A 12,219-nucleotide genomic window follows, 5' to 3' on the forward strand; every position below is an offset into this window, starting at 1 on the left:
ACATGGCTGGACATAAGAGCCTCAAAGAGAAGCTGATGGCTTTTCTATGCTGGGTGTAACTGCAATGAATGAAAGAAACATTGAATTCATTCTGGCTATGTTTTGCCTTTTATACACAGAAGGACATTAAATAATGCGTGTATCTATGTATATTTGGACTGGTGACCTCTTCTCTGCAGTCGCCCTCTCTGGTTCTGTCACCATATGCAAACAGCTGGCTCTCAGTAGTAGAAAACTCCCTGTGCAAGCTGGGAAAAAGGGGTAGATTGTCTCGTTTGGGGGAAGGTTTTTCATTTACATGAGGATGTGTAATCACTTTGACTAAGCTGACAGCTTAAGTTTTTATTCTTTAAGCATTTAGAGGAACACAGGCAGCGTCATTTAAATTTAAAATTCGACAACTCCCTTTAGCTGCACCAGAGAAATTCGTGTCCTAGCATGCACCTCAGCATGTCCCTGTCCTTTCATGTAAGAACGCCTTTCTTGAAACGTATTAAGGCACCGCTCTGAATCGGTATCAAGCCAGGAGGGGCTCCTACTACAAACACTCACATTCTGTAGCTGAGATATGCTGTGCACTGGTGCAGACCAGTCACGAGGAAGCAGCCAGGCAGACGTGTTCCTGTTGTGTGTGTGCCTGAGAGTCGAGCCGTGTCTGAGTGTCTGTAACAGAAATCTGTTGGGAAAAATCCCTGACACCAATGTGACCCCATGTGGGAATGTTTCTCAGTTTGATTGAGGTAGATTTTTGAGGTTTGTGTGTTTCTCGCAGTGCCCAAAAGTGTGCAGTTAAGTTCGTGTGGTGTTTGAGGGAAGACTGAGGTGGTCAGGGGAACTTTTTATCCCACCCTGATATGATTTCCACCTCAAAGGCTGCTGGGCCGTCAGCAGCAGCGACACTGAAAATCCAGATCAAAGACGACGTTCAACCCAGCCCCTTTGGCTGCAACATGCATGATGGAAACTTATTCATGGCAGGCTCTTTGAACACTAGCATGGAAGCAGAAAGGCCAAAAGAGACATTTGTGACACAGAAAGTGATACATTATCAACAGAAAATTGGTAATGATTAACTAATAGGGCACTGTAAGTATTTCACACCCATTTTGTGTTTCTAAAGTGGCGTGTTACAGCCAAATATTTTTTGAAGATTTTTAAAGATTTTTTTTTTAAGGATTTTATGCAATAGAACAAGGATAGACAAGATTATGCACAAGGTAGTGAAATGGTAAATGGTTCTGAAAAGTTTATTGTGCATTTTTCTTCAATGCAACTGCATTGAAAACCGTCTGTCAATGCAGTGTATTCTGCAGCTCTTTTGTAGCATGTCTCTACCAGCTTCACGCTTTTAAATTCTACTACTTCTGCCCATTCAAAAAAAAAAAGGTGAGACTCAAGTCTCACCACATATTCTGTGTTGGATTTAAATCTGAGCTTTTACTAGGCCAGTTTAACACATTATTCTGATTTAATATAAATCCTTCCATCATGTCTCAAGCTGGACGTTTGCTAGAAGATGAGCTTCGATCCCAGTCTCAAGTTGTTAGCAACCTTCATCTAGCCTACTATCATTCTGACCAGTTTCCCATCCCCTTCCTGAAGAAAAGCATGCCCACAGTATAATACTGCATCCACCATGTTTCACAGGGCTTTTCCACCGATGCGGTTTGGAGCCCGTTCCAGTTCCCGAGCATAATTTTGAACCAGTGTCACGTGTTTGCTCTAGAAGAACGAGATTCCCCAGTGTCTAGTTTGTTTCTAGTTGGGCTTTGTGGAATACCTGGTATTTCAGTGCAAACCTGAGACATCACATTGTGCGCCAGTCAAACTGCACACAAAGAAATAACGAGCACGGCAGCAAACACAAAGAAACCTTTTCCGCATCAGCTGGACTGCTTGGATTCTCTTTTGCTGCACATAAAGGAACCTCTGTAAACAAGGAAGTAATGCACCCAGGGCATCAAGGTCTGTTTTGCTATTACGCTCTTCTTCTTCTGTTCTTCCGAGTTGTCTGATGCCACCTGTTGATTATGCGTGTTTGGTTCCCAAAACACATGGAAACGATAGTTGGTTCTCATGGGGAAAAAATAAAATAAATCAGCATTCAGAGGCATATGAGCTGAACCAGTTGTGGAACAAGAGTTCTTTCTGTGGAAACCCACTAAATGGGAATGGGGATACATGGTGCATCACATTTTCCAAGTAGACCAACTTGTTCAGTTTTGTTTTCATTTGGTCTGAGAGCCTTACTATGTATATACCTTACATGGCTTATGTTGAAGTGCAAACAGGGCTTCTTCTGGAGTTATTAGAAAAATAAAAAAGTTATTTTTCCTTGTCATTCCTCCTTAAAGGCTACATTTGTAGAGTGCTGTGAATCTCTTCCGCCTCTCCAGATTTACCATTGGCCTTTGGGCTGCTGGCTCATTGCTGTCCTTGCTTGCCCCGTCAGCTTAGGGGTACAACCATATCTTAGTGGATGTGTTGTTGTTTTGTAAGGGGTCTTGTTTCAAATATTGGATAAACACAGCTTGGAATATTGTTTCATAACACAATAATTTCTGTAGCTTTTTCAAATTTTTGTCCCTTATCTTCTGTAGTGTTTCTTGGTCTTCCTGATGCTGTCTGTTTGCTAATGTTCTCTAACAAAACTTTGTGACTGTTTAGCATCAAGGCATATTGATTTATTCTGTCGTCAAGAAACAATATGACGAATTTAAGCTCATAAAATGCTTTAAATGTGTCTAGGTGGAATACTGAAAGTGGGGGGGGGGGGGGAATGCTTGCCTTTTCTGCTTTGTGTTGAATGTTGTCCTTCGTGATTTTGTCCACAGCAAAAAGCGTCGGGCAAGGTGCTATTTGACCTGGTGTGCTCCCACATGAATCTGATTGAAGGCGACTACTTTGGCCTGGAGTTTCAAAATCACAAAAGCATGATGGTAAATAACAAATAAAGCCTCATCTCAAAATTCCCCACATTATTTGTTCAAAAACTTGTACTTGAACAAGCCTATTCTGTTCTTTCACAGGTTTGGTTGGACCACATCAAACCGATTATTAAGCAGCTTCGACGTAAGTGTTTCAGTATGCTGTTTAGCCTTGTCCTTCCTGGAGCTTATAAGAGAATAACTGCTCTGCATAATCTCCTTTTAAAATGCAAATGTTCTTTTATTAATGAACCTGTTCCGCGCAGGACCGAAAAACACAACCCTGAGGTTCAGTGTGAAGTTTTTCCCCCCTGACCATGCGCAGCTGCTGGAGGAGCTGACGAGGTGAGCGGATCCTCTTTACTCCCGTTATCTACGGGATGCGTTTGTCTTCTTCTTGGCACAGAGACAAATGTTTGTATACATGTCGGTGTGAAAGGTCTCTGCTGTAACTGAGGCATACATGAAACATGGGCCCTGACTTTATGATGATTTATTCCCCCTTCAGGTTATAGGATTCAAATGTCATGGCTGCCATCTTGCTGGTTTAGCCCTCTGGAGATTAGCGATGTAGAGCTAATGATTTTCTGGTTTGTGTTCTGTAGATACGGATGTGCTGCACGTTTTTAGGAGAGCACAGAGAAAAAAATTGACATTCAATTGATGAAGCTTAAACAATTGCTTGATTGTTCGTACGAGGAAGATATTAGAAAGCTGTTTCTATTTACTATTTTTTCATTAGTATATATGTTACTGTTATTTGAAGCATTTTTACTGTCTAGTTTGTTTCAAGCATACACATTCAGTAGTTTTCATCTTAGACTTTTTCTGTTGCTTGATATGTTATTTTGTTTCAGAATTAACTGAGTATTGCAGTTCAATAATCTTAACTTAAAAATTGTTTCAACCCTTTGTAATATTAAAACAACATATTTCAACACATTTAAAGAACAGCTAAAATCTGCAAATACTTGAGACCCCCGCTAAAAATGCTTGTAATAGCCTATTTTAGTTGTACTATTATTAGTTATTTTGCAAACACTTGCCAATAGCATGTCAAGTAGCATTGTGCCTAGATATTTTAGCGTTCCAAATTGAATTTTATTTCTAATATTTTAGTCATGCGCTACAAAAAAATTCTCAAATAGTCTAATTTTCAGTAAATATTTTGGAGTGAAGTTTCACAGAAAAATTTGTAACGAGGCGAATTCTGTACAGCGACATGGCGGGAGTCCACTGTGTTTTTAGGGTAAACCTGCTCATTTCCATGAATATTGCCTCCTTTTCTACTTCAATAAGATCTCAATATTTGGGATCTTATTGAGATTAAATTCATTCTCATAAGATCAGTGGTGAACATGCTGATTAATTTGTGAAGTTTTAACTACCTTGGTTGCTAGCCTGCTTTTCATTTCCTGAAAGAAATGGTAACAATGAGGCTTTTGCTGATGTTAGTTCCAAAACATTGCTACTTTAAAACATTATCTGAAACTGTGGTTCCCCTTCCCAGTCAATAATCTTGAAAGCCCTCTTGTTGCACCAACAAATTGGCCACAACCGTATTAATCCTTTAATCTTGTAGCTTCCGCTTTCGTAACATTGGGCAGGAAGGATACCGCCAGCAACACACTTTAGATCTTTACCAGAACTGAAATCTAGTCCCTCCAGAAAATTCTGGGCCTGCTGCTTGTGTTGAAGAATATTTTTTTTTTCTGTCATAAGTCATGCCTCATGACCACAGAAGGTCAAAGGAAGACTGACCTTCTGTCAGCAAGAGTAAAAGCAAGAGTTTTAGTTTTTTACATAGCAAACAGATTTTGAGCAAAATACAGTTGTCAGTTTAAAATATCCAGTTGCCTTTGCAATGCTGTAATAATGGACCAGAATTGATTGCGCAGAAACTTATTGTTCAGTTTCAGAACCCTATTTAACAACATCAGCATCAATAAAACAGACTGTAAATTTTGTTACGATGCCTAATATTGTTTATTTGCATTATATCTCTAAAAATATTTATTATATACGCTCTTTTCAGATGTCAATATGTACTTAATTTAGCATCTACATGATGGCAAAAACACTGTTATTATTATTATTGTTTTTATCTTGTTTTAAGAAGTGATAGACAAACTCTGGCAACAAGGAGTTAAAATGCACCCAATATAGTTCCTACAAGATATTTTTAATTATTAGTTCAATTGTAATCCCATTACAAGACAGTTATATATGTTAAGCCAGTATTTGGTGATTTTTATTTTTTTATTCATTGATTACCGGTACTATATAGTCTGTGGTTGTTTTTATTTTTATTACTTTTGCATTCGTGCATCAATTCAAAACTACAACCCAACAAACAACTTAATTTACTTAGACAGCACAAACTAAATTCACCTTTGTATGTTTTTGTAACAATGAAAAGGTTTCAGTACATTTTTTGTCTTTGCCTATAATACAAAGCAACAAATGAGTGGGAGTGCAACTCTATGATCCATGTGACCTGAGAAAGCTCTTTGTCTCTTTAAGCATTTTTTTTTCTTCTTCTGATAAATTCCTAAAGTGCCAAATTCAATCTTGTGTTCATATTAACCCTCACTCACATCGGCAGACTTGTTAGTGATTTTTGCTTGTTTTTTGTGCCTAGGTACCTGTTTGCCCTCCAGATCAAGCAGGATCTCTCCAGTGGACGCATGACGTGCAACGACACCAGCGCGGCTCTGATGGTCTCCCACATCATCCAGTGTGAGGCTCGCAGGACCGAGTTTCATGCGCTTGGCTCAAGCCACCAAAGCAGTGATAGATCTGACAACTGTCTTTTATAGATACACTGCTGCTCTTTTCATGCGCAGCTTATCAGCAAACATTGTCATGCTGCACACGGCGCAGCATTTCAAATTGATTAACTTTGTGTTGCCATGGAGACCCCTCAGTCTAATGTCTGAATGTAATCTTGCAGAGCTGCAGCAGAGCAACGACTCATTTCCATTGCCGGCCATATCTGGACCTCTTTCTTTAGCCTGTTGCGATCGAAGCGCGTTTGCTCTAAAGCTGACTTCTTTATTTTTTGTTCTTTTTTTGTTTTTTTCTCCCTTTGGTTTCAGCTGAGATTGGGGACTTTGACGAGAGCCACTGCCGCTCACACCTGCTAAACAACAACTACATTCCAGATCAGATGCCCCTGATCGACAAAATCATGGAGTTTCACTCAAAGCATATGTGAGTGTGTGATCTTTAAATCACAGTTAAAATAATAACACAAGGTCAGTGGGTGAACAGACATTTTTCTCCTCAGCTGTGAACAGGAAATGTTGTTGCAGGCTTTGTTATTGTCCCACTGGGCTGTTTTATTACTCAAGTGACACATTCAGGAAAGCAGCCACTGAATGAATGGGTTATTTCTCAGAGTGCTACACACAGCACTTTAACATACAGTATATAATCTTACATTGGCCAGATTTTTATAACTTGTTTTACAGATTAATGTAAGTCTTTTGGGCTTTATGTCTTCCAGCTTTGCACATCTAGAGACTTTGTTGGGCCTTTTTCTGTGCAAAACAGCTCAAGCGCAGCCAGATTTCATGGAGAGCACATGTGGATGATTTTCAATTTTTGTCTCTAATGCACAGATATACTTTGATGTATACCAGCTCATTGCAAATTTGGCAGTCTTTAAACTGCAGAAGATTTTATCATGTTTTCCTCTCCACAACTTTGACCAGCTTCTCTTTCCCTGATGAAGAAAAACATGAAGCAAAAGGAGATTATAAGCTTCTTTTAGATCACCAAGTGACACACACACGCAAACAGACAGCTGTCTTTAGTTGGGTTAGTGGGATGAAACCCAGTTTTCTACTCTATTTAGAGATGACTGATGCAGAAGTTTGAGAGAAGTGAATTTGAACTTGGCTTTTTTTTTTTTTTGTCGGACTACTTTTTCATTCCATCTAGTTTAAAGCCGTTGGGAGTACATTACTGGAACTCTTCCAGATCTCCTCACACCATCCAGCCACTCCATCAAGTATTTCTCATAACTTATTTAAGAAGAAGCTTTGCCAACACTTCAGTGGCCTCTGCGTCACAGTGGGCCATGAGCACTCAGTGGTCTGCCGCTGCAGCTTCAGACAAGCTTCACTGCTCTCTAAAGCTGCAGCTTCAGAGAGCTGGTTTTTACCACAGCTGATAACGATATCTGGCCGGGTGCCATGTTAAGTTGAATCCCTTGTTAAGTGGCACACAGGAAACAGGAAGGCTTATCTACGAATGAGAATTAGGAAAGTTAGTTAAGGCTTGCTGCTCCTTCTACCAGCCACAATTTGTTCTTCAAAAACTCAACACTAGGAACTTGTATGACCTGTATGTATAGTGTAATGTACACACACTTTTAAGCCTAAAGTTCGTCACACCCCTGAAAGAGTTGGATTTAAAATTCTTTTTATTTAACTAAGACGTTTTTTCCTTATCGGAAAAGTTTCAATGATTTCTTTTCTTTATTCGATAACAAAACAATGTAGAAGGATTATTACTTGAAAAATGTATTTATTTACAAAAAACTTAATTGGCATTACAGCAACCAGACTGGTCGTATTGATGCAGTTCTAAATTATCTGATTCTGGTCATCTGCCTGTTTCTTTTTACATTTTCTTCTGCAGTGTTTTTCAATACCTTTGTGACTGAAGTATCATCCTTTTGAATGTACTTTACAGGTATCACCCTCCTTAGAAATACAGATGAAATGTTAGCAGCTGTAAATATTTACATTTATGTGTGTGTTGTAGAGGTCAGTCACCAGCAGAGTCAGATTTTCAGTTATTGGAGGTTGCTCGCAAGCTGGATTTTTACGGGATTCGGCTGCACCCTGCCAAGGATCGGGAAGGTTCGAAGTTAAATCTGACTGTGGCGCACACCGGCGTTTTGGTCTTCCAGGTAGCTTCACACAGACATTAATGTGAACATCAATTTGCTGGTTGTGTTTCTTAGTTATTCTCGCTTTGTCAAAAAAAATGTTTTAAAAGGCGTTCAATTTTTCACCATCTTAGACACACACGAGGATCAACGCCTTCAACTGGTCCAAAATACGCAAGTTGAGCTTCAAGCGAAAACGTTTCCTCATCAAGCTAAGGCCAGATCTAAATGTATGATGTTTCGTCATACCTGGAGAACACAAATTGCTTCATGGTTGTAAATTATTTCTCGGATGTTTTTTTCAGAGCTCCTATCAGGACACGCTGGAGTTTTTGATGGCCAGCAGGGATTGCTGTAAAGTCTTCTGGAAGATCTGTGTGGAATATCACGCCTTCTTCCGCCTCTTTGAGGAACCTAAACCCAAACCCAAGCCTATGCTCTTCACACGAGGATCTTCCTTCAGATTTAGGTGGAGTTTTTTTTTCTTTTCTTTGGCGGGACTGCAAGCATTTAACTTTCCCAATAGTCTACTACCGCCCTTGTAGAGACACTCATTATTATTTCTCATGTGCTAATGCTGCAGCGGTCGCACACAGAAGCAGGTGATTGATTATGTGAGGGAATCAGAGTTCAAGAAGATCCCGTTTGAAAGGTAGAGTCTAGACACATGCTGGGCATTCTGAGTTCAAGTAAAGACTTTCACGATGTAAAACACTGACCTACATCATCCCATCTGCCAGGAAACACAGCCGGGTCCGATACAGCAGTCGAGTTCAACACAACAGTCGTCTGTCGCCGCTGCCTTCTCCTCGCCACCATGAAGTGCCATCAGAAGTCAGTCTTTCTATGAAGAAAATTACCTCCTTATGATAACTTTCATATTTTTAACAAAAAAGGTTGCTAAGGCTCTTATGGGTGCACTCACTATATTAAGGCAGTTTTTCCTTGACTCTGAAGGGAACAGAGAATTGAGCGTCTGTGAGTCTGCTTTGGAAAATTGTGCATTAGTTTGGGGAAATGGGAACAACTCGGTAAATGTCATCAAACTAATTATCTTTAATATTGCTTTTTGTATAAAAGTCCAGTTGACAGTCTGCCAAGACTCCAAAAAGTGACACTTTGCACCACTTTGTGCTGGTCTATCACATTAAACCATAATAAATACATTGAGATTTGGGGTAGATGTCATTGCACCAGTCTGCTTGTTACCATAAATGTTTACTGGTCGTGTTTACTTTTGCTTCTTTATTTCCTCTCAATACCATAACATATCATTGTGACTGATGCTAAATTAGCAAAATAAATTTTATTTTGGTGTTTCAGCCCTGTACATTTGATCACTTAAATGTGCATGCAATGTATTTAGTCATGCAATGGAACTAACAGAATATTTTCAGGCGAGGAAGAATTGGACTAAATCCCCAGTTATTAATTACATAATTTCTGAAACTCTTTTCTTTTTTCCAACTCTCACAGAGTGGTGTTCCTGAGGACTTGTCCTCTTCTTCTCCTCCTCAGCATCACTGGAAGGAGTCGGTATTCGTCAGTGTCGAAGACCCAGTGGCTTCACAAACTTCAAAGATGAGCCCGAACCATCAAAGAAACGGCCACGAAGACGGAAAGGAGTCCGTTTCCAAGCCTGAGGAATCAAGACTGTCAACACGACAGATGTCCCCAGAACATCCGAGCCAAGGTCCAGCATCTTGGTTTGCCAAAGGCAGCAGCTCAGCCAGGAGTTGTGTAGATAGCAATTTGAACATGGGAAGGGAGCAGGCCAGCAGAACAAATCAGAGTTATGGTGAGGACTTCAATTTGCGTCGGGATTCAGGTTCCCAGCAGGAGCATTTACTGGGCAAGACGCAGTACAGGGAGTCTCCTTTGCTCAACATGAACCATGAGCCATATCGGTCTCTCACGCAGTCACGTCCAAAGTTTGACCTTAGTCCTGGTTACAGCACAGTGGGGGAAATCAGAGGCCATAACAGAGAGAGGCAGAGCAGCAGCCCCCTCCCAGGTCAACATACGTTTGGCTCAAGGAGTGTTGTCTCCAATCCTGCCAATAAACCCACCCACCGAGCACCTTCTCTCACTCACGCTGAGCAGAATGGCTACACGCCCCCCCTGTTTAATGACACAAGATGCTCTCCCCACCCGAGCCGATCGCCTCGCTTACACAATCTCCAAAAAGCACATCACGCCTCGTGTGCAGACCCGCATCAGGGTGCGTCCTCACCACGGCCAGATTCACGCCCGGTTATGTCTCGGGCCGAGCGCATGGCAGCTCTCGAGCGACGCATGACGGCCAACGGCCTCACGGCACCAGGGAGGTTCCGGGCCGGAAAGAAACGGTTAGGACAGGTCGGAGTCAAACACGTGGAGGCCGTGCAAATGTGTGAGGGCTCCACCACCAGTGGGTCAGAGTCAAGCGAGTCTGAGGGAGAGGACAGAGGGAACTGCAGCAACAGTACGGTGGAGGCTAGCGCTCCTATACCGAGAAACAAATTCTCCTTTGGGAGCCTCCAGCTGGATGAGGAGGCAGAGGATGAGGATGGATGCCATAATTTTAGTGATGAGGAAGGTGAACAGATTTTCAGCTGTTGACACATTAACAAGCCTGAGAAGGGAGTTTGAAGCTTGTCTCTGGGAATCCTTGTTGTGTAGGAAAGTTTTCTTCTGCATTTCAAAGATTCACTTGTTTCTGAATAATTTTATGATACCAGAACAGACACTCACAGCTGCCTTGTTAGGTAGCCACACTGAATAGTAACCTATTGAGCACCGCAGAAAATGTGGTTCTGATTATATCAAAATGAAAGGCATAAATGGCAAAAATGTTGACTTTTAAGAAAGTTGCAAAAAAACTGCCTTTTTAGTGCCTTTTAACCTCTGTCAGTAAGATATGCGTCTATTATTGTCTATAATCACATGGAATGTCTCCTTACGGTTTTTCATCAAGCACCGGCTACCGTGGCTTTTTTTAGTGCCTTGCAAAAGGATTCATAACCGTTGAACTTTTTCACATTAATGTCAAAATCTTCTGAGATTTCATGCTGTGAACCAACATGAAGTAGTACAAAACTGTGAAGCGGAAGCCAAACAATGCAGAGTTCTCAATATTCTTTCACAGATACTATGAAAAAAGGTGCTCACGCATTTGTATTCAGCCCCCCGTCCTCTGATATGCCTAAATAAAATCTAGTCTAACTAACTGCCTGTCAAAGTCACAAATTGATAAATGAATTGGTTCAATAAGAATAAATGTGAAAAATATAGCAGATGTCTGTTTTCAAATTTGATGCAAACTCACTTATCCCTTCACAACTAAATCCTAAATATTCTCTTTTTATTTGTAAAAATATCGGGAACCAGGTGTCCTTTTCCTTCCGCTTCTAAATTACGTGCAGCTTTTTGTTGGTCCATCATCTAAAATTCAAATAAAATCAAGTTTGTGGTTTTGCCATTGCAAAATATACAGATTTAACAGGTTTAAACACTTTCGCAAGGCACTGTGTTGGTCTGTTTTTAGGACTTAAAATTCCCTCTGATATGTCATCAGTTAAGACTGAATTGGCATTTATCTGTAGCTATCCAACAGGTCATCTTTCTGACTCGGGTGCAGAATCCAATGACATCCTGCAAGAAATATCTACAATTGATCTGTATTCAGTATTTGTTTACAGAGTCAGTGGTTCCTTACCAATCTGGAGCAAACTTTAAATAGTTTGAGTCCTGTCTTGTATTGAAATGTCAGCAATATGCTAAACATACCTCATAGCAACAAGTAAAATAGATGTAATGTGCAAGTGACGAGCAGCTTCTTGATCAGGTTTTGGTGAATGTAAATGTGTGCTGTAAGATAATTTCTCATTGTCTTGCATGTTTATTATTATTATTATTATTATTTTTTTTTTTGCAATAGTCACTAAGTAGAGTTTGCAAAAATGGCACTGCACTTTTTTGCACTTGTGTCTTTTTTCTCGTGGTTTTTAATTTGCAATAATCTCCATGTTACACATGTTGTTTTCTTTTTTTTGTGTCCAATGTTCACTGTCTGCATGAAGCTATTTCTTTTTTCCTCCTCTGTGCTTTTCTCTGCTGTGTGGAGGGGGAAGCACGGTTTTCATTCTGTGGGTTCCCTTTTCTGCAGTGACCTGATCATCTGACTCACCATTAGATTATTTTAAAGCAGGGAAACAAGAGCTTGGCAGCGTCTGTGTTTGTGTGAAAGACACTTTAAGGGCAACATTACCTCAAAGTATAAAGCCTCTGGGTTCATCCATCATAGCAGGCTGCTTTTTGTGGTGCTCCTTGATATTTTTAGCTCTAGCATACACACAGATGGTGATTTTATGAGATGCACAAGTATGCAAAGTAGTGCGTAATGAAATGGAA

General features: G+C 40.4%; 1 protein-coding gene across 8 annotated transcripts in view; it reads left to right on the forward strand.

The window, feature by feature from the left end:
* The window catches only part of LOC103461720 (FERM, RhoGEF and pleckstrin domain-containing protein 1), a 58,924-nt gene that overhangs the window by 32,762 nt on the left and 13,943 nt on the right, over positions 1-12,219 (forward strand). For 5 of the 8 annotated variants that reach the window (XM_008404064.2, XM_008404068.2, XM_008404063.2 and 2 more), the window contains 11 exons: positions 2,835-2,939; positions 3,030-3,072; positions 3,194-3,272; positions 5,569-5,666; positions 6,026-6,140; positions 7,701-7,848; positions 7,962-8,057; positions 8,133-8,296; positions 8,411-8,479; positions 8,568-8,661; positions 9,304-10,405. In XM_008404064.2, coding sequence (XP_008402286.1) covers positions 2,835-2,939; positions 3,030-3,072; positions 3,194-3,272; positions 5,569-5,666; positions 6,026-6,140; positions 7,701-7,848; positions 7,962-8,057; positions 8,133-8,296; positions 8,411-8,479; positions 8,568-8,661; positions 9,304-10,405 — 2,113 coding nt within the window. The remainder of the gene's footprint in view (positions 1-2,834; positions 2,940-3,029; positions 3,073-3,193; positions 3,273-5,568; positions 5,667-6,025; positions 6,141-7,700; positions 7,849-7,961; positions 8,058-8,132; positions 8,297-8,410; positions 8,480-8,567; positions 8,662-9,303; positions 10,406-12,219) is intronic. The other 3 variants (XM_008404069.2, XM_008404070.2, XM_017310866.1) reach the window with 2 other exon arrangements.

Source organism: Poecilia reticulata, linkage group LG2 (assembly GCF_000633615.1).
Source record: "Poecilia reticulata strain Guanapo linkage group LG2, Guppy_female_1.0+MT, whole genome shotgun sequence".
NCBI lineage: Eukaryota > Metazoa > Chordata > Actinopteri > Cyprinodontiformes > Poeciliidae > Poecilia > Poecilia reticulata.